The 27,899-nt window shown below is 35.8% G+C and overlaps 1 protein-coding gene across 1 annotated transcript in view; it reads left to right on the top strand.

Annotated features, from left to right (window-relative positions):
- Positions 1-27,899, top strand: part of uvrag (UV radiation resistance associated gene) — a 339,167-nt gene that overhangs the window by 137,859 nt on the left and 173,409 nt on the right. Inside the window, exons 9-11 of the mRNA XM_028800118.2 lie at positions 7,490-7,574; positions 16,030-16,117; positions 16,284-16,344. Of these exons, the coding sequence (XP_028655951.1) occupies positions 7,490-7,574; positions 16,030-16,117; positions 16,284-16,344 (234 nt within the window). The remainder of the gene's footprint in view (positions 1-7,489; positions 7,575-16,029; positions 16,118-16,283; positions 16,345-27,899) is intronic.

Below are 27,899 nucleotides of genomic sequence, written 5' to 3'. Positions count from 1 at the left end.
CTGTAACTAGTCACTGTAGTAATTTCTGAGTCTTCGTGTAGTGTCTCATGTTCCCAGGACAAGTTAAAACATTTATACTGCCTAAGAGCATGTCGGTTCCAGCTAATCTGCTTGTAAAAATATGAATAATTAATTAATAGTATAAATCATTAATTATTGATTATATTTGTTGCTCACTACAATGTGAAAGCTTTAGAAATGGGCTCCAGAAAAACTGGGAGAATAATCTCAGTTTGGCCTTTGAGCTGATCTTTGTAGATTTGAGAGCCATGCTGAGATGAAGCTATCAGATCTTGATGCTTAGTGTTAGAAGACACGTTGCCATGTGATGCTGAAAACAGCTTTTACAAGACATCATGTGATGACACGCACCGTGCAGTTTTCTTGTGGTATTGCTCTTTATCTTTAATTTTTATTGTCAGTTGGCATGCATGGTCTGCTAAGATGGCAACTTGATTTAATACTTTGTTTTCATTGTCATGGCAAAACACAGTTCCACATCAATTTTCTGGGATAGGCTCCAACTTCCCGGATAGAGATGGATAGATAGTAGCCACATACAGACAAAACTTGATCTTAGATGAAAGAACTATAACCAGAGCAGACAGAAAATGTAGGTTTTATTTCAATTATAAATTTCAGTCTTTGCTCATTTTCTGAATTCTTAATGGAATTTGTTTTGTATCTGTTATGTTTCCCTAGTCTTTTCTTACTTTCATAAGAGAGTTTATCACTAGCTTCCTCCATGATTCCATAGTGCAACTTCATGGCTGCTAAAGTGGAATGAGACTGAACTTGTTCTCTGTCAGAAATAATTGTGACAGACTTTGGGTCTATACATACTATTGATAAAAATGGCATCATTTGCAAAGAGACATGAGTGATAATGAAAACTAGTCTATATGGCCTATGTGGAGTCAGCATCCAAAAATATAAATCCAAACCTTCATCAGTCCTTTGGACATAGTGTGTACATTTTCACAGTCTACATTTTGCAGTAACCTAGTCTCAAATATCTAGACTTTGACACTAATTCCAAAGTTTATCCAGCTGAGCTGATCTTTGTTACTGCCTAAATGTCAGAATCTTTCCAAAATGGTATGTGAAGTAGAAAAAAGGAAGCTCTTCATTCATCTAGTTACTTTGCTTTGGCTTCAACACAAGTCTCGATTCAACTGGAATTTAGCAAAAATTAACCAGATGTAATGTTTAATTTCAAAATCAATTTTCCTTTATGTCTTTGGAGAAAATTTTGGAAAAAAAGAAATGAACAGAAAATCATAATTTGGAACCTAACTTGGAAGAAAGCCTTTTAGAAACTTCATAACTGAGGAAGTTGACTGCATTTTTGAACAGCAGAGCCCAGACTCTTTGTTGCTAGTCATATGTTTTTCTTAACATGTTGCAGCAAAGTTTTGCATCAAATGACATAATTTGCAGTATTTGTTTTCTAAATAGACAGTACCAGTTCTAGCTGCAAAGGCTCAAGGAAGGAACCAACACTGTCAGGGTGCCAAAACATCAAAGGGCCAGCTCATATACACACATCCATGCTCTCACGGAATGAATTTAGAAACTTAATTTCAACCAAACACAACACATTCTTGTGATTTATGGAGTGTAGTTGGACAACCAGGAGAACATGCAAATTCCATGCTGACAAAAAAACAGGCGTGGGAGTTGAACCCAGGTCACTGGATTTGTGAGATGGTAGGGGTAAACACTATGCCATGCTTTTTATATTGGAATCGATTAAGTGAAAATTCAAGTTTGTTATACCTAATTGACTTAATGTAAAGTGGATTCTTAAACCTTGTGGTGGTCAGAATTTGTAGGTACAGTAAGTTAAATGTTAAAATTAATTAACTTTGATTTCCCACTCCTCCTTTAATCAGTATATATAGGACCGGAGGATTTTTTTGTTAACACTTCTCTCAATGCTAAGTAGCAGACACCATTATGTAAGAAATCCCCTTACTGCAGCCTGATGTTTCTTTTTGAATTTCTGACAGCATACACCAAAGATAGGGTTTGCTGAAAGATTTACATTTTCTTGGTATTCACAAACAAGAACTAATTTGTATTCACAGCAGGTTCTCTGTTGAAGATCTTCAGGCCACTGCCCCAGGTAATTTATTATATTATTAAGTGGTTTGTAAAGTGAGTATACGTATCTCCACAGAACTAAACACTAACCACATTAGGTATGCTGCACATTACTGTAAATATCAGTACTTTATGTGGCATTAGGGCATGATGGCACAAAAAAACTGTAATCCTGGAAGCATCTTGCATTCAGAATTGTTTACAACTTGCCAAGCACTATTTTTTTTTTAATTCCCATGCATGCATGTATATATGAAGAGCTGTCACATATCACCTGGTGGATAAAACAGTATAAATATGTTACAATTAGATAAATTATGATAATGAAAAATAAAATTATAAATTACATTTGTGATATATGTGAGAAATCATGTAATAATCAAATGACTATTAGTAAGTTTTCTAAAGTATATGCAAGCTATACTTACCTAATGGAATTAAAAAAAAATATACAGTATGATGTGTTTAACTCCATATTAACTATGGGGGTTTAAAATAGTATCAGAGAACTTCCTACATTTCCTTTTTTCAAAAATTGTTCTTGCACCAGATTTAAAAGTGGAGCCCCCTAATGCATCATTCGTTTCAGAGAAATAGCAGTTTAGTTAGCAAACATTATAAATAATTTTGAGTTTAGCCAGTCTGTGTTTAACTGAGGAGAATGATATAGCATATGTTTTTTCAGGTTTGGGAACTTGCCATTTAAATGACAGCAGGATCTTTATTTATTATAAACATTATCTAGGCTGGAAGACATAGAATTTGTTTTTTTTTTCTTTCTTTTAAAGAATTTTAATTTAAATTTATGTAACGTTTTGATTCTTTGCTTTATCCTTAAATAAATGATTGAAGAACCTGGCTGTTTCTTAGCAGAACTATGGGTTAATTTTTCCCAAAACTGCAGAACTATTTAGTTCAGCTAGTAATTCTCCTGTTTTGAAGATTCATTACATCTAGTAATTACTTAATGTTGCTTACGAAAGGAGTAATATGGGTTGAGTATGAAATCATGTTCAATCATTTCATATCTATAAAATGTATTTTAAGAATTAAATTTTTTCTTAGTATCACTGTCTATTATATATACAGTGTATATATATTGTAATATTGATTTAATGTTTTATTAGTATTCCTTTTGAATATTTTATTAATATTTTTCTAAAGATATCACACACATGCTAGATTGCTGAAAAATTTGATATAGCTCGTCTGTTCTGATGTCATAGAATTCTTGCATTGAATATTGTATACATTCTACAATAGTATTTAATAGTATGTTATTAGCAACAGTACAATTTATTCATAGGCTGTAGTTAAAATTTTCAAACTTTCTTGTTTTTAAATCTCCTACATAGTTACTATAAAATGATTGTACTCCCAACCTCCTCCTCCTCTGTTAGTATGCTTTTAACTAATCAGTATAAAACTGGATAATTATTTTTTTTTAACATACATATTCCAATTCTTAATATTTAAGGTCAAGAAACAACGTACTTTGAGAGACCAAAGTAAACTGCAAGACAAATGTTTATTTTTTTATTAAAGAGTTTGTATTTTCCCCTAAAGGTGGCTTTTTCTTTAAGCAGTAGGTGTCTGAATTTAGGGTTTTGATTACCGTGTTAAGCACAGCAACCATTAAACACTAAGTTTAACTTCAGAAGCTCCCTTTTTTTCCTGCTGTAGCATATGGTACCAGAATTTGGTTTGGATGAATCATAACTGTTGAAACTCAATCCACATTCATGATATATATGGTGGAGTCTTTTGTAATTTATCATTTTGCTTGGTTTATACGACTAACTCAGCCTTGAAGAAAAAATAAACAGTGGAAAGTAAGGAAAATTAGTTTGGAAGAATCTGACTTCTTAAAATAAATAAATAAATGAAATAAATAAAGTACAGGTTTTTGTTATGTTTCAAAATTGAAAGAAATAACACAGCCTGTAATTTCTAATATGTACAATGGAAAAAAAGTCAGTTTATAAGAAAGTGCAGCAGTAGGTTACACAAGTATGACGATAGCCGCTTCAATGAAAAATGAATGTGTATACCCAGATCTTGGCATATATAGTTCTTATTTATTAATACTGTTTTTGACCGAGGATCCTTATTGGTTGATTGTTTTATTTTTGGTGGTCTAAGTGGCACTCTAAGGGAGCCCTTTATAAAAGTGCTATAGAAAACTATTTTTTTAGATTAAATAGTTATTGGAGCCAATGTTTTTTTCTTATTATGCACTTGATATTATACCAATCAGCATTTGCAAATAAATACCTATACATTATATATACTGTACGTGCAGATACATTTTAGTAGTAGTGAAAAAATAGAGATGCATAAGAACAGACTTTGTCTTTTATCTAATGTATATCAAGTATTCAGTTATTTTTAAGGTCAATGCCATTTCAGTTGGCCACATATTTTAAAGACAAAAAGAAACAAGGCATTTTTATCGTAACACTTGGAAGCTGGGTTATTTAAATCAGAAGGAAAGCTAGCTTCCTGAAAGCTAAAATATGTGTACCAGATGGTTAGACAATAGTAAAAGAAGAAAGAAAAAAAGAGTGAGAACAGCATTCATCAGTATGTTTAGTATGACAAGCTTGTGGATGTTTTTCTATCTTGCTTGTTATGGGATGCATGAAATGAATCTTTGAACAAAGTTAAATAGGAATCGACAAAGTCATTAATAACAGCTTGAAGATATAAGCAGCTTTATGGTTTCCAAACAAGCAGATGTGTTAAATTTCTAAAACGTTACAGTCAACCTCTGTAAGTTTTTCTAATTTTACAATAACTAAGATTTTTTTCATTCGTATCTATTTTATTTTAAGATGCATATTGACCACAGTATGGAAGATAATATCAGTTTTGTATTCTTATGTGCTGTTTGGCTATAAAAATTGATTTCACTTAAACAATCATAAAATGTTTTAAAATTTTACTCATTCTAAAGGTCTTTTTAATTTTTTTTTACGATTAATGGCATAGATACTAAGAGAGTTATGACATATAGGAACAGTATTTAAAAATTATTATAATAATATACTTAAACAAGGTAAATGCATTATTGTGGATTTTTTTCTTTTTATGGTTTCCTTTAAACCTTTCTCTTAAGCTGTTGTTTTAAAAATGCTGAGTGTAAGGTGTTGGAACCTGTTCTTTTTCAAAATGTAGTAATTTGTAGAAAAGAAAAGAGTACAAACCTCATAGACATGCCATTGTTTCGCTGCAGACTGTAGTCATTGTTTAGGATGTTTGGTCAGTGCGTGATGAAATATGAATTGGCAAAGTCTTTTACTTAAATCGGCATAGCTCCAAATTTACTTTTTGAACTGAGTGTATAGTCATTATAATGTAAACTCAGACCCCATAATAGCTGATTTCTACTAGTGAGAACAGGTTATTGTATCTTAATTTGTTCATCTTTCACTGAAGACATTACATCCATCACTGTAAGTACTATCAGTACTAGTTTGCAAGAAGTGAAGATAACCTATTATTTGATTAAGTTTATTATACCAAGCCACTCTCACAGTGGAAGGAAAGATAAACATTTTTTTTTTAAATTTGATGGTCAAAAAAAATATATGAGAGCTCCTGTAAACCTTGCTGCTTACCATAAACTTCAGCTGCTCAATATTCTATTAAATAAAGTTTGATGGTGTACAGTCATTTTAAATTTGACTAGTCGAATTTGCATATGGTATTCTGCGATGCCCAGAGGTACTGTTAATAAAGCCTATGAGTATGTCAAAGGCTTAATGGTGATATTTATAGCCATCATGTCAGAAACACAAGAAAGTACTGGGCTGCTATATAATGTGGAGCATTTTGGAAAAAGAAAAGTAAAAAACAACTGATATATTATACAACTGAAAATTGAGCCAAACACTGCAGTATTTGCACATTTCGTTTTACAGAGTTTAGTAGAATGTTCCTCATGCCAAAAGGAGTTATTGTTTAGATGGGAATGTCATACACACCAGACACTAGTGAAGAGCTGTAAACGTAACAGCTAATATTGTAATGATTATTAGGTACCAAAATTCAGATTCATTAACCATATGGTCTGTGTGTATTGTCCTATTGACTATGTACATACTAGCTGTGTAAGCCCGTCCTGTAAAAAGCCCGGGGTCCTAAAAACTATTGAAATCGTCAGAAAAAACATTGAAATGTAGAGATGTCAGGTAATTGAAAGGAACTCCTCTGGGCATTTCTCTCCTAGGATGATTCGTTTTGCCAACGTGCTTGCATTGCTTGTGCATTAGTGGCTGGAGGAAAAGTAAAAGTGATACCGTTTTGCCAGTGTTACCAGCTAAGTGACTTTGTCTTTCTTCTGAGGTTTCGTTTTGCTGATGTGCTGGCCCTGCTTGTGTTATTAGCGGCTAAGCGACTTTTCTGTTTCCTCGGAGGCGGAGCTCTTACACCGACTCCTCCTCTCACTTCTGGGCTGGACAGACACACACACTTCCACGCATAGATGTTTATATATAAAGATAAAGTATATAATACATGTAATGAAAGAAATACATTATGGTTTGTGGTTGCTGGCAATCATAACTTGAAATTCTTGGTTTTGCTGTGTCATACTTTACAATATTCAGCCTAAGAAATTACTTTGTATCCAGTTGTTATACCCTCCCTAAAACAACCTAAATCCTTTAAAAAAACTTACTCCCAGCCCCTTTCTATAACACAGGGTGACACGGTATATAATACACCTGTAAAACACCTCTCTGCTGTGTAGCATCTTATACCACCATTCCTACATAACTTAACTTCCTGGAATCTCCTTCAGCACTAAGTCCAGCAGTAATATTTACAGGTTACAAATGTTTACTTCTTGAATGACCCTTTCGTATATTTAGTGGAAGATTCTAGAAGGATATCACGACCTCGTGAAAATGAATAATCTAAGGTGGGGCTGAGCCAGTAGATTTGCACAAATGGAACTCAAAATCAAAAAAAAATCTAAAACTTTTTTTTTACTTTTTTCTTGTGAACCAGTAACTCCTGATATTAAGTTAGTTTAAGCTCTAATGTTGTTCTCATGTCAATTTGTTTGTTATGAGTTCAGAGCTCTTTCCTTGAGCAAAAGCTTTGGTCAAGGTGTAAGTCACCTATTATGTTTAAAATATTTACATTATTATAATATTAATAAAAATATTTTTAACAAAGAATGAGTTATAGTGTATTTGAAAAAGCGTACTTTTGAAAAGTTACATTCCACACTGCAGGAAATGTTTAGTAAGAAATGCACTAAAATATTATATTTTGAAATGATACTATGTATATAAAAAAACAAAGTACACATTTTCTAAATTGATGCATTATTTTACTTCTTTATCATATTACTTGAACTTTTTCTTTTTTATAGAAGAGTTGTTTTCTGACAAATATAGAAGTTTACAATCAGATCAAGATTTTTTGAAAGACCAAAAAAAAGACTGCACTGCCAGAAGGTAAGTGAAAACAAAATGAAAAGGATTAGCTGTACAGCAGTAAGATTCAGGTTTATTAAAGTTGGATGTTCATTTTTATTCAGAAATATGTAATAGCACTGGTATTCACCTGTTGTTTTTAAATTTGATAATTGCTCTTGGTTGCTGGAAACCCAGCCACAGGGGATGCACAAACCAGTGTGTTTCTTCTTGCTAGTCCCAAGCCTGGATAAATGGGAAGGGTTACATCAGGAAGGGCATCTGGTGTAAAATTTTGCCAAATCAATATGCGGACAATACAAATTTCCATACCGGATCAGTCGAGCCCCGGGTTAACAATGACTGGAACCAGTACTGTTAGCAAACAGGGTGCTGGCAGAAATTGGGCTACTGTTGGCTGAAGAAGAAGGAGAAGAAGAGGGGGGAGATAAAGAGAGTGGAACTGAGGGTAGGAACTTTGAATGTTGACAGTATGACTGGTAAGGGGAAAGATTTTGCAGATATGATGGAGAGAAGGAAGGTTGATATATTGTGTGTGCAAGAGACTAAATGGAAGGGGAGTAAGGCCAGGTGGATCGAAGGTCGATTCAAATTTTTCTATCATGGTGTGGATGGGAGGAGAAATGGAGTAGGGGTTATTCTGAAGGAACAGTATGTCAAGAGTGTTTTGAAGGTGAAAAGATTGTCAGACAGAGTAATGATTATGAAGCTGGAAATTGGAGGTGTGATGATGAATGTTGTTAGTGCATATGCACCGCAAGTTGGGTGTGCAATGGGTGAGAAAGAAGATTTTTGGAGTGAGTTGGATGAAGTGATGAACAGTGTACCCAAGGGACAGAAAGTGGTGATTAGACCGGATTTCAATGGACATGTTGGTGAAAGGAACAGAGGAGACGAGGAGGTGATGGGTAGGTATGGTGTCAAGGAGAGGAATGAAGAAGGTCAGAGGATAGTGGATTTTGCCAAAAGGATGGACATGGCTGTGGCGAATACGTATTTTAAGAAGAGCGAGGAACATAGTGTTATGTACAAGAGTGGAGGAAGATGCACACAGGTAGATTACATCCTATGCAGAAGAGTCAATCTGAAGGAGATTGAAGACTGCAAAGTGGTGGCAGATGAAGGTGTAGTTAAGCAGTGTAGGATGGTGGTCTGTAGGATGACGTTGGAGATCAAGAAGAGGAAGAGAGTTAGGGCAGAGCCAAGGATCAAATGGTGGAAGTTGAAAAAGGAAGACTGCAATGTTGAGTTTAGGGAGAGGGTGAGACAGGCATTGGATGGTAGTGAAGAATTACTAGACAGCTGGGAAACTACAGCAGATGTAGTAAGGGTGACCGCAAGAAGGGTGCTTGGCGTGACATCTGGACAGAGGAAGGAGGAAAAGGAAACCTGGTGGTGGAATGGGGAAGTACAGGAGAGTATACAGAGGAAGAGGATGGCAAAGAAGATGTGGGATAGTCGGAGAGATGCAGAAAGTAGACAAGAGTACAAGGAGATAAGGCGCAAGGTGAAGAGGGAGGTGGCGAAGGCTAAAGAAAAGGCAGATGATGAGTTGTATGGGAGGTTGGACACTAAGGAGGGAGAAAAGGACCTGTACTGATTGGCTAGACAGAGGGACAGAGCTGGGAAAGATGTGTAGCAGGTTAGGGTAATAAAGGATAAAGATGGAAACGTACTGACAAGCGAGGAGAATGTGTTGAGCAGATTGGAAAGAGTACTTTGAGAGGCTGATGAATGAAGAGAACGAGAGAAGAGGTTGGATGATGTGGAGATAGTGAATCAGGAAGTGCAACGGATTAACAAGGAAGAAGTAAGCACAGCTATGAAGAGGATGAAGAATGAAAAAAGCCGTTGGTTCACATGACATACCTATGGAAGCATGGAGGTGTTTAGGAGAGACAGCAGTGGAGTTTTTAACCAGATTGTTTAATGGAATCTTGGAAAGTGAGAGGATGCCTGAGGAGTGAAGAAGAAATGTACTGGTGCCAATATTTAAGAATAAGGGGGATGTGCAGGACTGTAGTAACTACAGGGGGATAAAATTGATGAGCCACAGCATGAAGTTATCAGAAAGAGTAGTGGAATTTAGATTAAGAAGGGACGTGATGATTAGTGAGCCGCAGTATGGTTTCATGCCAAGAAAAAGCACCACAGATGCAATATTTGCTCTAAGGGTGTTGATGGAGAAGTATAGAGAAGGCCAGAAGAAGGTGCATTGTGCCTTTGTGGACCTGGAGAAAGCATACAACAGGGTGCCTCGAGAGGAGTTGTGGAATTGTATGAGGAAGTCGGGAGTGGCAGAGAAGTACGTAAGAGTTGTACAGGATATGTACGAGGGAATTGTGACCGTGGTGAGGTCTGCAGTAGGAGTGACGGATGCATTCAAGGTGGAGGTGGGATTACATCAGGGATCGGCTCTGAGCCCTTTCTTTTTTGCAATGGTGATGGCCAGGTTGACAGACGAGATTTGACAGGAGTCCCCGTGGACTATGATGTTTGCTGATGACATTGTGATCTGTAGCGGTAGTAGGGAGCCGGTTGAGGAGAGCCTGGAGAGGTGGAGATATGCTCTAGAGAGGAGAGGAGTGAAGGTTAGTAGGAACAAGACAGAATAGATGTGTGTAAATGAGAGGGAGGTCAGTGGAATGTTGAGGATGCAAGGAGTAGAGTTGGCAAAGGTGGATGAGTTTAAATACTTGGGATCAACAGTACAGAGTAATGGGGATTGTGGAAGAGAAGTGAAAAAGAGAGTGCAGGCAAGGTGGAGTGGGTAGAGAAGAGTGTCAGGAGTGAGTTGTGACAGACGAATATCAGCAAAAGTGAAAGGGAAGGTCTACAGGATGGTAGTGAGACCAGCTATGTTATATGGGTTGGAGACAGTGGCATGTGACGATATGGGTTTGCTGCATGTTCCCGTCTGCTGTCCGAGAGCCCTTAAACCCAACACCGTCGGTAATGTCGGTAATGCTACCGATGAGCTAAGCAGTGAGGCAACAACAATGGAACAAGAGGATGGTGTAAAAAAGTATCAAGTGCTTTTATTAAAACAAAACAATGTCCAAATAAATAAGTGCGGTGCTTCATAAAGAGTCATTAAATAAATAATCCATAAAAACAATTGTGAAACGTGGAGGTTAAAAACAATAGAAAAAAGTCTTCTAAAAACAACGAGGTTAAAACCATGCAGAAAGCAGTCTTTTAAAAACATTACAAGCCCGGTGTCTTCTACCTGGTGGCTCCCCTACTTCTCCCGTCTGGACTGCTCAATAGGGGAGTCATCCTACATACAGCTGACCTTCTCTTTGCCTGCTTCAGCTGTTGGGATTGCCTCACTGATCCCTGGCTCCGGTAAGCTCCTCCTGACAGTGACTTGAGATTCCCCAATGACCAGGGCTCTCACGCTGGGGACACCACGTCCCAAGTCCCGACTCCCACTGCCTTCCACGGCCTAAAGCGGAGAGTCATCCGCCCTTCATCACTGGTCACTCCCGCTCCATGATCACTCAGCGGGAGTGACCATTACTACTACTCCCCGGGTGTCGGCCCAACACCCAGGCTCACTGTACAGCTGCATGTGCGAGCATGCACTTGCTCGCTCTCCCGCACCGTTTTTCTCTCTCTCTCCTACTTCCTGCTTTCTCCTGCAACCTCCGATCGTTTCTCTCCTTTCTTTTTTTCCCCTAGCTGACTTGCGCTTCTATTTTATCAAGAGGGCATGGCAACTATGGCAAATTAGCAGCCCCAGGAACAATCACGGATGTGGACCGTTTCTCACCTGTGCAATAAGGTGAAAAACGGCCACATCGCGAATTGCCGGAGAACCGCTTCAGCCACACAACCACCATGCCCCTTCACCAAGCCGCGAGCGCAGTGATTATTTATTTAAAACTGGCCTTTGATGGGAGCTGTGGACCCGCTATACCACATGGCACTGACCAGAAAGCAGGAGACAGAGCTGGAGGTAGCAGAGTTAAAGATGCTAAGATTTGCATTGGGTGTGACAAGGATGGATAGGATTAGAAATGAGTACATTAGAGGGTCAGCTCAATTTGGACGGTTGGGAGACAAAGTCAGAGAGGCGAGATTGCGTTGGTTTGTGCAGAGGAGAGATGCTGAGTATATTGGTAGAAGGATGCTAAGGATAGAGCTGCCAGGCAAGAGAAAAAGAGGAAGGCCTAAGAGAAGTTTTATGGATGTGGTGTGAGAGGACATGCAGGTGATGGATGTAACAGAGCAAGATGCAGAGGACAGAAAGATATGGAAGAAGGTAATCCGTTGTGGCGACCCCTAACGGGAGCAGCCGAAGCAATAAGAGGAAGAAGCTGTTGGTTGCTGGACCGTAGTTATGAGCAAAATAGCAGAGTTTTGCTTCACACATCATGCCTGAAGAAGGGGCCTGAGTTGCCTCAAAAGCTTGCATATTGTCATCTTTTTAGTTAGCCAATAAAAGGTGTAATTTTGCATGACTTCTCACTGCTGTCACACACATTATGGTAAAATGTATTTCTCATGCATTATCGCGACTGGGAAACACAAAACTTTCTAAAATTAGTTTTTTGGGGTGTTTAAAGTTTTTTTCCTTCTCCCTAAACCTTATTCACAGTGCTTTGTTTACCTGTGTTTTTCCACAGCTACATAATACATAATCCATAGCAGTAAAATGAATCTTATTTTATAACTGTCAATCACATCGCCACAGATTAGGGCAGTGCGTTTTATAAAAATGTAAAATGCTGCATTTTGTATGTACAAAGACAAACCAAATGGTTCTGGTTTGGTCTTTGCGTTATGCCTAATGATCCTGGGATTTGTTTCTGGTCCCAGTTACCCAAAATAGAATTAACTGGGTTTGAAAATATGCAAATATTAACATCTTTAACTCTGCCACCTCCACCTCTGTCTCCAGTCTTTTTTTGTCAGTGCCACAGTCTCCAACACATATAACACAACTGGTCTCACTACTGACAAAGGTTTCTTTGTCCACCTTCCTCTGTTCAGATGTCACACCAAGCACCCTTCTGGCTGTCTCCCTTACCTCTTCTGCTGTAGTTGTCCAGCTGTCTGGTAACTCTTCATTGCCACCTAGTGCCTGTCGTATACCTCCTCCCAGAACTCCACCTTGCAGTCTACCTTTTTAAACTTCCACAATTTGATCCTTGGGTCTGCCCTCACTCTCCTTCTCTTCTTGTTCTCCAGCGTCATCCTACAGACCACCATCGTATGCTGCCTAAGTACACTTTCTCTTGCCACCACTTTGCAGTCTCTAATCTCCTTCATGCTGATCCTCCTTCATAGATTAATCCACCTGTGTGCACCTTCCTCCAGTCTTGTACGTCACCCTGAGTTCCTCCCTCTTCTTAAAATATGTATTTACCACAGCCATGACCATCCTTTTCGTAAAATCTGCATTTCTCTCCTTCATACCATACCTACTCATCTCCTCTGTTCCCTTTCTTACCAGCATGTCCACTGAAATCCACTCCAGTCACCACTCTCTCTCCCTTGGGTACACTCTCCAACACTTAATCCAGCTCACTCTGGGAATATTCTTTCTCATCCATCGCACACCCAATTTATGGGGCATATGCACTAATGAAATTCATTATCACACTTTCAGTTCCCAGCATCACAGTCATTAGTCTGTCCCTGTTACTTTTCCTTCAGTATAACCCCTAACCCATTTCTCCTGTCATCCACACTATGGTACAAACTACTGTTCATTCTTATTGTATATACAGTAGTAATTCAAAAGTCTAACATTGAAATGTACTGACCAACAAAACATTTATTTGAAACAACTGATGGCCCATCCTAGATATGTATTATCAGTTGAAAATGTTTCAATTACTGTACCAAGTTAACATGTCACTTGGTACAGTAGTAAGAATTCCTTTTAATAATAAAATATGGTACTTAGTATTCCAAGTTGTGTAAAAATATTACACGAGCGGTGGACTTTTTATTTAAGAGATTTTTGTACTTATGAAAGAAATGTTTCATTCTAAAATAGTATTCATTAATTGGTAAATTTGTTCTCAGCATAATTTGTTTAACTGCAGTTTAAATATACTGTATATACTGATCAAATGTAATAAAATCTTGTTTGATCTTATTTGAAAAAGACAGTCATTTTTTTATATAAATTGTCAGAAATACATCTTTTTAGAAACTTTTAGGTTTATACCATGATATTTACTGTTAGCATCCAAAAATATTTTAAATTTCATGTTATATTTTTTTGCTTATGCTGCCCAGTTGGCAGTTATCTATAATGTATGCCAATCTGAGGACATACCCAGGAATGCGTGCAGTGCCTTTTAGAATCTTTTTAATCTGAAGTGTTTTAAGTAACATCCCAAATAATTAAAAAAAGAAAAAAAAAGTTTATACTTGCATGTAGTTTTGCATTTTGTCAGTTACAAAGTGCAAGAATTTCAGATTCCTTAATCTGTAAATATAATACAGTTATCCAGCAGTCCTACACGAATTTTAAGTAGAATTCTTAATTTAAGGTAAAGAAACTTGAAATCATATATTTCTGTTGTTGCTATTATGATTGACTAGAGAGAAGCAGGCAGAGGCTCTTAAGAATTAGAAGTTTCACAGGACAGGAATCTTAATAACATGCCTTAGTCAACACCAAAATTCATTTTAATCCTAAATATCATAGGAATACATAATCCTCAATCGAAGTAAAAAATGAAGTATTGCATTATTTAATAACGAGTAAGACATCGGCACACTGGTAAAGTGTGTTTCGGTAAATTGTCCGCAATCTTGGATGCATACTACATACAGCACAGGTTCATAAAGCATCATGCCTATGACATATCAAGAGCAACTATCAAAGAACAGAAACATCACAGCAACAGAGGCAGAAAATAAAATGGAGTTGTGTTAAACACCAAACATAATGACAATCAAAATGAACTTTGTTTCAGACATAATGAATATGTAAAATAGCAATTCCAATAAATTCCTTGATGTACAAGGATAAACATTAAAGAATAAAAAGAAAACAACCTTGGATGTAATGTCAGCTACTAACTACCACAATCACAGTTACACCATCATGTAGTCACATTGTACCAGTTTGAAAGTGTAAATTAACCTGACATTTTTGCCTTTGCAATTTGCAAACAAACATGAGTTTATATACAAGAAAACCACATGAACACATTTTAGGGAAGGCAGAACATGCAAATTCCAGACAATAAATTTCCCATCTGGAAAAAAAAGTTTTAAAAGTTTTATTTTTTGTTTTATGTGTAGTGTACCCATAATTTTTCTCACATGTAAACCAATTGCTCAGATCATTTCTGGTGCTTCCAGTTTGCATGTTATATCATAAGTTTTTTAACGTTATTTGAAATAAGAATAACATATTTTAATAAGCATTATTTTTGATAATCATTCATTACTGTTTACTGCATAAATAAATAAAATATCTATAGACTGTTAATTGTTGATGCATAATGAATACCTAACCTTAAGTGTAACTGAATATGTTTTTCATTGAATTTCTGATTTTTTACAGAAAAGTAATTTAACTTGCTTTTCCCAAACAAAATATCACCTACATAAATAACACAGTAAACTGTGAATATCTGAAATACAGCTCTTTTTTATTATCTTTAATCATTATGGTTCTTCTGAGTGTGGATTTTCAGTCTGTTTCTTTTAAACTTACTAATAAAAATCAAACACAAAATAATGATGTTTATGGCTAAAAAAATGCATTTTTAGCTTTTCTGTTTTTCTTATGATGTCAAAGTGTTTCTGTTTTTGAGTGTTTGAATAAAGCAGAATGACAGAAAGCTTTCTTGGTGCAAGCCATTCAAATTAAGTGAATAATTTCTGAAAAGATAGATGTTCATATACAGAGTCAAAATAGACACAATTATTAGGAGATGAATACATTTGCAAAACCATTAGTTATACTTGCATAGCCCTGAAAACAAAAAATCTTTATCATTTGAGAAAGTGATTACACAAAATATTAACTAGATTATATTGTTACTTGGTTTCCTTATCCAAATCACTCTTTCATTATATTCTTTAAATGTTTTATGATAATTATTGCTTAGGAAATCTAGGAAAGAAATGTAGTAGTTGTACATTTTTACTTTAATTCTACAATAATCTTAGGAAAAGGAAAAAAAAGTAGGTTCTCTTAAAGATTCTTAGATAAACATACAAAATGTATAAACCTTAACTTAAGGATTCTTCCATATTGCTTTTAATAGCTTCATTTAGTAGAAATTTGGGCGTAGTTGTTTCTTAAGCTTTTGACAGGACCAATGTATTGAAGCATTCTCTGAGGGATAGGTTGACACAGCTTTAAAACTATTAAGCGATTACTGGAAGATACATTTCTATACTTCTGTGTTGATGTGCTTTAGCATACTTTCCTTTGGCAGGAAATGTCTTAGCAATAAACCATTTTAAGATTTGTATATCCTTTCCTTGAATGCAGAGAACTATTGCTGAGGACCAATGCCCAACTGACCTTTCGGTGTAGACAGCTATTATCGGAACTCTCTTACATTTATCCTATTAGTACGGTAAGATTTAAAGTATTTATTGTTTGTATCCAAAGTAAAATGTTTATACTTTAACTTTTGTAAGCCAAATATTTAAAAATAAAAATAATTATTGTACTTTAGAGATTGTAGAATTGTCTGCCAATTTAGGACTAAAGGGTGTTTATTTTTCTATATTTGTTTACAGGCAAATCAGACAGATTTTGTAATTTGTGGAGTAAAGCTGCCTAATTCTGAAGACTTCCAAGGTAAAGATAATTATTTTACCATAAGATAAATTTTGTAACTGTTGATTGGTGGTCCATTTTAAATGTTTTTAGCCTTTTAAACTAGTTTATATTCCTATCAAAACCCTAAATATTTCCTTTATATACTGTAATTCTATTAAATGTTGTGGTTTCCTGATATTCCTTTTCTACTTTGGTTTTTTAATGGATTATTTATTACTCTGAAATAAGTTAGAATGCCAGAATGAACTTACTGTGGGAAACAAATAAATATGAAGTAATAGTAGCTATCAGATCTTGATGTGATACAAGGTTAGAGAATATATTGATTTAAATAGAATGCAAGTTATTTAAATGTAATATAACAGAAAAAGGTTTTTATTTCTTATTGGTCTAAAGAAAAAAGATCTATTTAACCTAAATGCACCAATTAGGCATTGCTTGTTTACTATTTTTTTTTTTAACTGTGGGTGCCCACCTTCGTCCTTTATTTAAATGTGCCTTTAGAAGGCTAATTTATAATGCTGTGAGAAAGTAAGTAGTTACTGTTAAAACCATTAAATCATTAAATTCTTACTTCTGTGCTCTCAATAGATTAAGACAAACTACTTTAAGAAATAACACAGACAAACTTAAAATGTTTTGTTGAACAAAATAAATAGACATGAATTTATAAGTGCACCTCTAGTTTTACCATCCCCTTATCATATTACTCGTTACATAGGTGCACCGTGCCAAGAATAGAACTTTGCCTTTTCCAGCCTTTAAAATAAAGTTGTTGTTGGAATAAAGTAACATTTTGCATGTTACATTACTTACTCGATCTCTGTCAATGCTATAATATGCTTGTGATATGTTTTAAGTCACTGTACATGTTGACCGTCTTTATGTAAGTGATAGTATTCTGAAAGGGCATTGGGTTGGCTGAAGTGCAAAGAGGAATCCAGTATGTTGAGCAAGAGTACTTGACCCTTTAAATCCTGTCACTTATTATTTTATGAATTATGAGTTACATACCGCAACTAAACATCCAAGTCATACACCACTTACTTTGATTTGTTTTTTTCCTTGTTGATTTTATATTATTTTTGTTAAGATCTTAAAAATGTAGTCCATGCTGGTCAGTTTGTTACAGTCTATGTAGACAAATAATTCTAATTCTAATTAATTAATTAATTACCTTATATGCATGAGAGATCTTCACCTACACTACTACATATACAAATAAATGACAAATATGGTTCACAGCTTTCATTTTTGTATATATACCTCTGAGAGTTTTAGCATTTCAAATTGCGAACCTTTAGCTTCTAAATAAATTATTTCAAATGCAGTTTCTATGGATGAATATACTTTTTAATGTTATGCACGAATACATAAAATAATTCTTATATTATATGTGCCAAGTGAACTTATTTTGAAGCCTTTATATAGTTTAAATACTAACTTACTATCTAGCAGCTCTGTGTAAAGCAGTAAGGTATAAATGAATAAAATCATTAGTTAAGATCACCTATTTTGAATTTTTGAAGCAGATTAAAATATTAAAAAAAAATGTTTAGCCATGTATGTTATTCCTAAAACTTTTCCCTGAAGCATTGATCATGCATACTTTGATGTAAAATGTTAAGTTGGACCTTACTGATCTTTTTGACAATTAAAAAGTTCCTGCTTTATTGTAAACTGCTGTTTTTAATCTATTGTAAACCATAATACCATGCAAGGTGGGTAGTGGTTGACATCACTCAAGATTTCCGAGATGTATTTTAGACAGAGATATTTATGTGAGCAATGGACAATTTTAAACTGAATTACAGCATTCAGTGGTTGAAGAGGCAATATTTATGGATGTCTAAATTCCATTCTTTATCTTAAATTCTGATTGAAAGATCCATTATATCTTGCTCCCCCTAAGATCACCTAGGAATAAGTTCTTTGAAATGTGTTATTGGCACCTAGAAATACTACTTGTATCTTCATCCAAACTAATCACAATCACTTCAGGGATAGATAATGATGGATGATGACAAAAGTGAGTCAGGTTACTTTTAGCAAAATTTCTAGCTTGTACATACACGTACATAATGTGTTACTGGAAGATTATATTTAAAATGTAGTAATTCAGAAGAAACATTTATATTGAACCGGAAAAAGCAAGTTTCCTTTGCAAAGTACTGTACAAAAATTATTAGAATCTAGCAGGCATTTACTAATTTTGTTCTCAAGTAATTAAGCACACTGAAAATCTGTTAAGATTTTTGATGCTTCGGTATCTTTGAATTATTATTTCATATTAAATCTGCTTTCTGTGTTCATTAGATGAGTAGAGGAGGAAAAATCGGATCTTAGCATTGTAGTGTATTTCTGACTGAATTGTAACTTACTGCAATATAGTCTATAAAATCCAAAAAATTAATAACAAAGAAAGTTTGGTTAAAAATATTGTATTTACTTATTACATAATGGTATTAATGACTTTACTAACAAAGGAACAGAGTAATTCATTATAGGAATACATTATGAAAACAAACCAAAGGAGGATGCATCTTCTAGAAAGGAAGTGGTGAAAACTGGATTGCTCCGAGAATATATTTCTTCAAAACTCTTGATTGTCTTACACTTTGAATCCTTGATCACCTTTTCCCTAAATGTGAATTATTTATGAGATTGTATTTTTTGTTGTGAGTTATTAAAGCATTAATTGAAACACATTCTGTACATTGTGATATGATGTAATACACATTCTTTCTTTTGATATGTTTTCTATCTGAAATAAAATTCATACTGGATTTTCATTATTAACTTCCACGTTGGAGTTGTTAAAATGAGTTATAAAACAGCATTTTATATATATTTTTGTAGGCTGCTTGAAATTCCAATTTAGGTTCATATATAATGAGAACTTGTAATGGTTGGCTTTCAAATAATGGCTATAGAGGCATGATGTGTTTTGCAGCAGTATTCACTTGGATTTGAGTGACTTCTTCTTTGCCTTAAGTCTAGAATCCTTCAAGGTGTTCCAACCCATAAAAACCAAGGTTAAAGCAACACACTTAAAATGTTCATTTTATATCCATTATTAGCCTGTTAGTTTAGTTGAACCCAGTGGTGGTAATTAACATTAATGTTTCCCAAGAGTGCTCTGTATAGAAAAGGGGGGTTGGATGCAAATCATTACAACAAATGTTAAGACTTCCAGATTTCTTATAAATCTGCTTTCTAAAGCACACTTCTTGTAATCTGCTTATGCTTGACATTCACCACATTTAGGCATCAGCTAAATCTTGTGTGAATATTAAAACAGAAATTATTTTACTTTTGGAACATGTTATTCATTTAATTTCCTGCTTGTCAAAACATTGTGTATTGTGGAAAATCAGATTTTACTTTTCTAAATTAAAAAAAAAAAAGACTTCAAAGGATTGGGCAATAATGAGGCCCAGGTTTATCCTAGAAGTTGAACCTTATTACCCAGCTACAAAAACAAGTATGAAAATCACCCTTTGCTCAATGTTTATGCTCATTCACGCCCCAAGTAAAAGTTTAAAAGTGAGGTGTAGAGTATGCATGTGTACTCAAGTAACTGTAAGCCCTGGCATAAGAACTCATCATTTATATTTCAGCTGTGAACGATTTTCCTAAAGATGTTGGCTGTTTTGGTCTCAAACTCCCTAAGACCAAAAGATATAGTGAGTAATTCCAGCATGTGTTGTGACTGAAGTGTGAGGCCTTCCCATATGCTTAACACTTGTCAGTATGATTTTCTTTTTATTTGTGTGTGCTTTAGACAGAACAACCTCCTCCTCCTCCCGATGACTACCTCTGCTTGTCTGTTTGTTCCACTGACTGAGTCTGTATGTTGAATACAGTTAGGGTGTCATGATAGATTTGATCTTTTGAAAGATCAAAGAAGTCTGTTTAGTTTTTAAACTGTTAAGGTTGTTTTGTTTTCAGTAATTAAAAATGTACTCAATTTTCTGTACTTTTTTTAAGCTTAGATTTGACATGCTCAGCCTGAAATTCCTTTTACAGACAAAGTTAGTTATACAGTATTTTAGACAAGGTCTGAAATTTCTCCCTACACACACTTTTTAAAAGTACAACAAAACTGTTTCATTTTTAGAAGCCAAAGTATAAAGTTTATATTCCTGTCTTAATGTTCTTGATATTTATAGCTCTGCACGAATATTGCTGGACCTCTCCTCTAGACAACTCAAGAAACTCCATTTGTTTGAACTTTTTTGCTTGAAAATCTGCATCTTTATTTTGTGAGGATTATATCTGTGACTTACTACTTGATTTTTGGGGGGCTGAGAGGGTAGTGCCTTAACTGGAGAGTATTCTTATCAGATTCTGTCCCACCATTCGTAATTGGCAATTTGACATGAGTAATAAACTGTAAGTAGTAATTCTCATCACTAGAGTTGCTCCAGAAAGTTGTATGTGCTTCTGTAAGTCCTAGGAAAAAAGTAATTCTTGAATGTGTTAAATTTCATTGTACAATGCTATATACTGTATATTCTGCCATTCTTTATTATATTCTGTAAGTGCCTTGAGCATGGGAAAGGCGCTATATAAATAAAATGTATTATTATTATTATTATATTAACTATTTAAACTCTAGCCATTTTATTTAGATAATGATATACTGTATGTTAATGGAAATGTAAAAACTGAAATATGCTAATCTACATTTAAAGCTCTTCTCCTTACATTGAAGCATGATTGTGTCATTGTCATAATTGGAGGACAATTTAGCATGTTACAGTCCAGTAAAACTTTAGAACAGCACTAGTTAATTTTCTTTGCAAATCATTAAGGAACTGCAGAATACAAATATTTCTTTCTTAAAACTTAATGTATATGGGTAACATCGGCTGGGTGAATAGCTATATGTCTGTTTAACCTGTCACTGCATTGAGACTGCAAGCAAGCAAAATATTTGCATAATAAAGCAATTACATTCCCCCCCCCCCCCCCCCCCCCGAGTGCAGTGAATAAACATCTGTAACTATCTACTGTGCTTTGATCCACACATTAAGAGATCCAGTGATCTTTTTTTTATTCTTTAATTTAAGTTGATAGCTAGAGATTATTATAATCAATGTAGGACATTTACATTTTTGTCAATAGCAAAGTTAGTGAGCAAATGCTTGCTGAAGGACATTTCATTTCGTGTCCTGGAGCACTACTGCAGCTAGAAGTTTTCATTGTGATTTCATTGTAATTAGTGACCAGTTTGCTGCTAATTAACTTCTTTTCCCTTCATTTTTATTGACTTGTTTTTTTAGGTTCATTCCTGTAAATTGCTTAATTTTTTTCTTTAAATGACACTCAAACAGAAATGAGATATCAAGTGAGCCAATAGATGACCAGCCAAGTTGGTGCCTCAAACTCCAACTAGTTTCTCAGTTACAAGCCAGTTTTTGTTGTCTGTTAAGCCTATTACTTAATTCCATGGCTTGTTGGTGCTGTTATTGTGCTACAGCAGACATTTCCAAAACTGTTGACTTTCTTTTTTCTAAGAGCACCATCAAAATGTTTTGTTGACCCAAGTAGAGTAGCATTACTGTAACATTCACCTTTCTTTATTCTATGCTAGTCACAGGTTACTTAACATGTGTTAGCTCATTTTGTATCTCATTTTTTGCCTGCTAATTAAAGAAAAAAAGAAATAATTAAGGGCTCAGGGTCTTAAATAGCAAGTCAATTAAATTAAAACAGTTAATTAACTGCAAAAACTGGTCACTAATTAACAAAAGACTAGAATGAACACATACAGCCGCAGTGGTACTCCAGGAACAGAGCTGGAGACTCCTGACCAAAAGCCATGTGTGAATGATAGGTTGTTATGCCCAATGAAATCTATAGAACAGGTTATTGGCAAGTGATGAGACTTCAGTGTTCACTCTCAGTTCTAGAAGGTAAAACTGACTGATAACTGAAAGTGACGAATGAAATCCTCAGAATACTCCAGCTGATGGCAAAATTCCAATGGCTTCAGTGAGAGTTACTTGCACATGGGCATAAATCAATGTTCTTGTGTAAGCTAATATTACAAACTCACTGTTTTAATAAATATACCGGCAACTTTGCATGATTGCATGTTCATTATGCACAAAGATAACTGTGGTGAAGATTGAAATAAAATTGCAAGAACTAGCCTTGTTTTCATTTTTATTTATTTGCTCTTGTTTAGTTGTAGTTTTCAATTTTTTTGTTTTAGTTAAAAACATTATTATTTTTTTCATTAATATAATTTTTAATTTTAGTTTGTGTTGATGAGATAAACAGTACTCCACAATCAGTGGCGTAGCTAGGGTTGGGCAGAGGGGGCGGTCCACCCCGGGCGGCACATTTTAGGGGGCGGTGTTATTGGCCAGAAGGCTCAGAACACTTCACGTGTAAGCAGCAGGGTTCGGAAAAATATAACTCATGAATGAATTCTCCGATTTTCATCCACATATGCTTCAAAAATCATTTTCAGACGGTCCTTCTGTGACGGCATCAGACACGGCAGTTGAAATTTATGAGGCAATAACAAAAATAAACAGAAACATTAGATAGATAGATACTTTATTAATCCCAAGGGGAAATTCACAAATTCATTACACCGATAATAATTTCTAGGAAGATAAACTAGATAAACAACTAATTCACAATGTATAATTTCATTTCGTTAACAATCCGAATGCGTTCTTGCTCATCCCCACCTATCACTTGTACACCACACCGGTTCTGGTTTGCACAGCGTAATTACAGTATATTAAACTAATAATCAGAACACGGCTTATCAGTGCATCTGTACTATATTCTTGTGTAGTTGATGCTTATAAATAATTATATGTGAAAAAAATATTGCAGTTTCTCTATATATAAATAAATCTATGCAAAATGTATCTTAATTTTTCTCTATACGTCATTTTAATTTTCTATTTAAATAGGTTAACATATTCAGATACGTTGGAGGGCGGCAAATTGAAGCCCTGCCCCGCCCCAAGTGGCGCGAACTCGAACTACGCCACTGTCCACAATCAGGAAAACACTGAGTGAAAACAGGCATTAGTGGTGAGCAGAAAGGCACGAACCACATAAATGCTTATCTCTCTTTTGGCAGGAAGCACCAAAATGATACCCAGCCCTTCTGGGAAAATGTTCTTTAAACAGATGAAACAGAAGTGGGACTTTTGTAACACAGTAAAGACAGCATTCATTAATAAAGAACACTATACCAGTAGTGAAACATGATTATAGAAGTATGATGGTGTAGGAATTCTATGTTGCTATAAAAAGCATACTATAATTGAAGTAACTGCAAATCCCACTCTGTATTATAAAATTCTAAGAGAGTGCCTGATCATTTGTTTCTGAGCTAAAGTTGAAGCTTACTTTTGTCATGCTGGTGGACAGTTATTAATAACACAAAAGTATAACCAAATCAGAATGGCTGACAAGAAGAAAATTTAAATTTTGGACTGACTTACAAAGTTGAGTTATAAACCCAATATATATGTTGTGGCAGGATTAGAAACAGGTTTATACTAAAAAAGTACCAGTGTCACTGAATAAAAGCTATACTACAAAAAACTGTTTCAATTTGTGCTAATTTTTCTGTACAACAAAGTGATAAAATAATAATCAGTTACTGAAAGTGTTTGGGTGAGTTTCTTGCAGTTTAATATGGTGCAACCTGTTATTAAATGTAATGGCTTTTCACACACCTCTGTAATTAACGCATGCTCCCAACCTCCTCCTCCTCCTTCTAGTTGATGCTGGATCTTTTTTTCATTCAGTAAATTACATATTGGGTGCTATAGTATTCATTTTTCTTTGAAGACCTGACATTTGGTTTTAAAAATGTACAGTAATAGAGGAAATCAGAGGTGTTCTTTTTCTGGGTCCCTTTATGTCTAACTTTGACCACTAGTGGGGCTGGTCTTATGCTTATGCTAGTCTTAGTCCCCATGTTCAGAATTCAGATTCAGAAAATGAATAGGTGGAAGAGTGGATCTTTTTGATTACTATCAGTGGACTCTACTGTAGTTGTATTCATTGTCAGATTTACTGTTTTTTAATATTTATTGATACATCTTTGAATTTCTCAGAGGTCTCTGCAGGAATACTTTGGGAAATTCTGAGGCTTTTTTAAGAGGACAGATTATTTCATATCTCTCCCACAAAAAATAAACTGGAAACCAAGAAGGTGTCAGAGCTAATTAGCAAAATCGCCAGAATAGATGAAGAATATGCCAGGTCTCAAAATGAGGCACTTTATAGGGAGAGACAGGTTCTGCAATTAGAGTGTAACCTCTTGACAAAAAAAGAAATGGATCAGCTCATCTTTAAATTGTGACATTGTTACCTATAACCACGATGAGAAGGGTAATAAGATTAACCGTTTAACAGCTGTGGTGTACTCCTGGATGGACTTAAAGTGGAGGACAAATTGATTGTAATTACCGAACTACTGGCACACAGATAAATCTTGCTCAACTGGAAGAATCTAGGCCCACCTGTTATAAGTCAGTGGTTAACTGATATTCTGTAGTATTTGAAATTGAAAAAAAATAAAATTCTCATTTAGAGGATCTGTTCAAAACTTTATAAAAATATGGCAAGATCTAATTAATAAAATTTTGGAATAAGGTTTTATATTGAGGGAAAGGATATTCTCTCTTCTTTGTTGTTTTTAAAGCTCATGCTGTTGGCTCTCCTCTCTCTCGGAAGGGGGTTGAATTCAGGTTTGTTAAGTTATGTATGTAAAGTTATTTTCTTTGTTATAAAAGTTAGTCTTGATTGTATAGAATGCTATTTTGTTCAGATAAAATCAATAATAAATACATATTTGAATTTCAATAGTGGGGGAAAACTAATTTCAGTTTATATAACCATAGAGAAAGCTGCCTGCATCTATCACTTTATATGACCATTTTTGTCACATGTACAGAGTACAGTGAAATCTGTAATTGCACATGCAAACCAACATGCAACATCTCAATACTCTATACCACTTCTACCTTACCTCAAAGTGTCTGTCTTCCTTACCTTAAATAACTAATTGAAAATTGATGTCAGTACCTGATTCAGCCAGATTGCACTCTGACTTTTTCCATGTACTGTACTAGTAAACTGTGATACACTATACCATAAGTCATGATTCAGATGAGGTGTACAGAAAGGCAAAAGTGCCCACATAGTATAGTAACCATTTATATAACAAAAGTACTAGACTGCTATCTAATATACCACTATGTTGGAGTACAGTGTATGTAGTACTAGCCAACCCGCGGCGTACCGTACGCCACATAATCAGGCCGCTTTTTTAATGGTTTTTAAGCACAGGGAGAAAATTAACATTTGAAAAATCGGTAATGTAATAAATCACCAAGAAAAGTAACATTTCATGTGCCCACCCCCAACTCGTCACCTGAGTCGTTTTCCTCTTTGCACAGTCCACATGCACGTGTGAGTCACGTAGACTTTTCATAGTTGTTTGTGGTTTTGGCTGCTTTTCTTTATATAATCCATCAAGTCACCCAACCATGGTAGTACCAAGGGGGGGATGGGTGTGTGTGTGTGTGTGTGTGTGTGTGTACAAAGGGCAGGGACGTAATCAGTGCGAGCGTATGACCCGCTAGCCATGTTTTTGAAAGTTTGGCCCTGTGCCTTATTAATTGTCATCGCAAAGGCAAATCTAACAGGAAATTGTCTTCGTGTTAAAGTAAAAGGCAAATTATCCGCGACAAACAAACTGTTTTACACGCTGCATACCAACCCGTGGCGTAGTATACGCCGCATAATCACACCGCTTTTTTAATGTTTTTTAAGCAGAGGGAAAAAAGTGAAATTTGCAAAATCCGTAACACTGTTTTCAGTAAGTACAATGCATACGCGTTTAATTTGTCGGCCACTTTTTGCCAGCCGTCTTTTCTGGTTTGGGCTGCTTTTACATGTTATCTTGAAATCCTTCGAGTAATTAATTAACTAACTAACACCCACCCACCCAGCTTGTGTGAAAAAAATGCACCCGTTCTTTCATCATTTTGTTGCAGCCTATCAAAGACTTGCTGATCATGTTTTTTAGACTCAATATACATTGGCTTTTCACTCAGTGCGAGGGCGCGCATTCATTTCGGATTATTACATCCAGCTAGTCTGCTAGACTAATCTGCTACACGGCTGCGTTTGAAAAACCGACTTATCCCGGATGAGTTTCACCGGCATTAATGATTAGGAATCTGGTTGGAACAAAACCCTGCATCCACAGGGGTTCACCAGGACCGAGTTTGGGAAACACTGCTGAACACAGACGAAACCGACTCAGGTGAGGAGTTGGGGCAGGCAAAGTGTTTGTAGCTATTGATTATTCAGTGTTGTTTGCCTGGGTGTCTGATCTGCTCGACGGGATCATAAATAAAAGGAAAACAATGTGAAGGCAATATCACAGGTGATCCTGTGGTATAGCGGGTCCACAGCTCCCCTTCAAAAGGCCATTTTTAAATAAATAATCATCGCACTCACAGCGTAGCGAGGGGCGTGGAAGTGTGGCTGAAACGGTTTCCGGGTGGAGTCGTGCTGCGGGCATTTCTCCCCTGTGCAGTGTGCGAGCAAGTGAGGAGAGAGAGAAAGCCGGTACGTTACAGTGAGCAAGAGCAGGCTTGAAGGCAAGACTGACAGTAGTGGAGTCAGGCACAGAGAAGGTCAGCTGGTGAGAGACCAGGGCCTGCATCGGTGAAGCAGGTGAGACGCTAATGAAAAAGAGGCACAGGGCTTATTGGTTTTTAAAGACTGCTTCCTTCATTGTGTTTTAACCTCAGTTTTAAAGGATTGCGTGGCTCTCTCTCTCACGCTGCCTGTGTGTATGCCTCTGTCTCTCTGTGGCGTTGCCTATGTGTGTGCGTGGCTCTCTCTCTCTGGCGCTGCCTGTGTGTGTGCCTCTGTTTCTCTCTGGCGCTGCCTCTGTGTGAACCAAGGTTCCACTGAGGTTGACTAATGAAAAGTCAACATGGCTCAGAGCTGCAAGTGGACTGTGGCACATACAAACAGAAATGACGGCATGTTTTCCGAGGCGTTGCGTCCGAGTTGGTGGGCGTGGCTTTGCGAGTTTTCGTCGTATCCAATGGTCTAAGAGTTGGTGGGCGTGGCTCCTTCCTGCGTGCACCATTGGCGTCTTACTTGTCGGCGATTTAGTGAATCCACGCCCCTTCCGGCGTGCTTTCCATGGGTGGCTACTTGTCGGCGGCTTAGTGAATTATATATATAGATTAGGAAGACACTCTGTCTTTCCTGCAGAAGAGACTGAGACTATTAACAAAGTACTTACACTTACAACATAGCCATCTCAATTTTCGTTCAATGAAGCCTAGGTGTGCTCTTTCCATCCAGTCACATATAAATGGTGAAAGTGGTAGCTTTTCTTTCTGTGGAATTGACATCCATTTTCATGAGGTGAACTTTAACACTGCCTAACTAAACTGTAAGGTGGCGTTATTTATCCAATAGTGGTGAAAAAATATATTCTTACACAAATATATATTTATTGATTAACTATTATTAATATGCTGTAGGATAAAACT

This window comes from Erpetoichthys calabaricus, chromosome 4 (genome assembly GCF_900747795.2).
Source record: "Erpetoichthys calabaricus chromosome 4, fErpCal1.3, whole genome shotgun sequence".
NCBI classification, from domain to species: domain Eukaryota; kingdom Metazoa; phylum Chordata; class Cladistia; order Polypteriformes; family Polypteridae; genus Erpetoichthys; species Erpetoichthys calabaricus.
The sequence above is the reverse complement of the archived record's forward strand: the minus strand, read 5'-3'. Positions and strand labels throughout refer to the sequence as shown.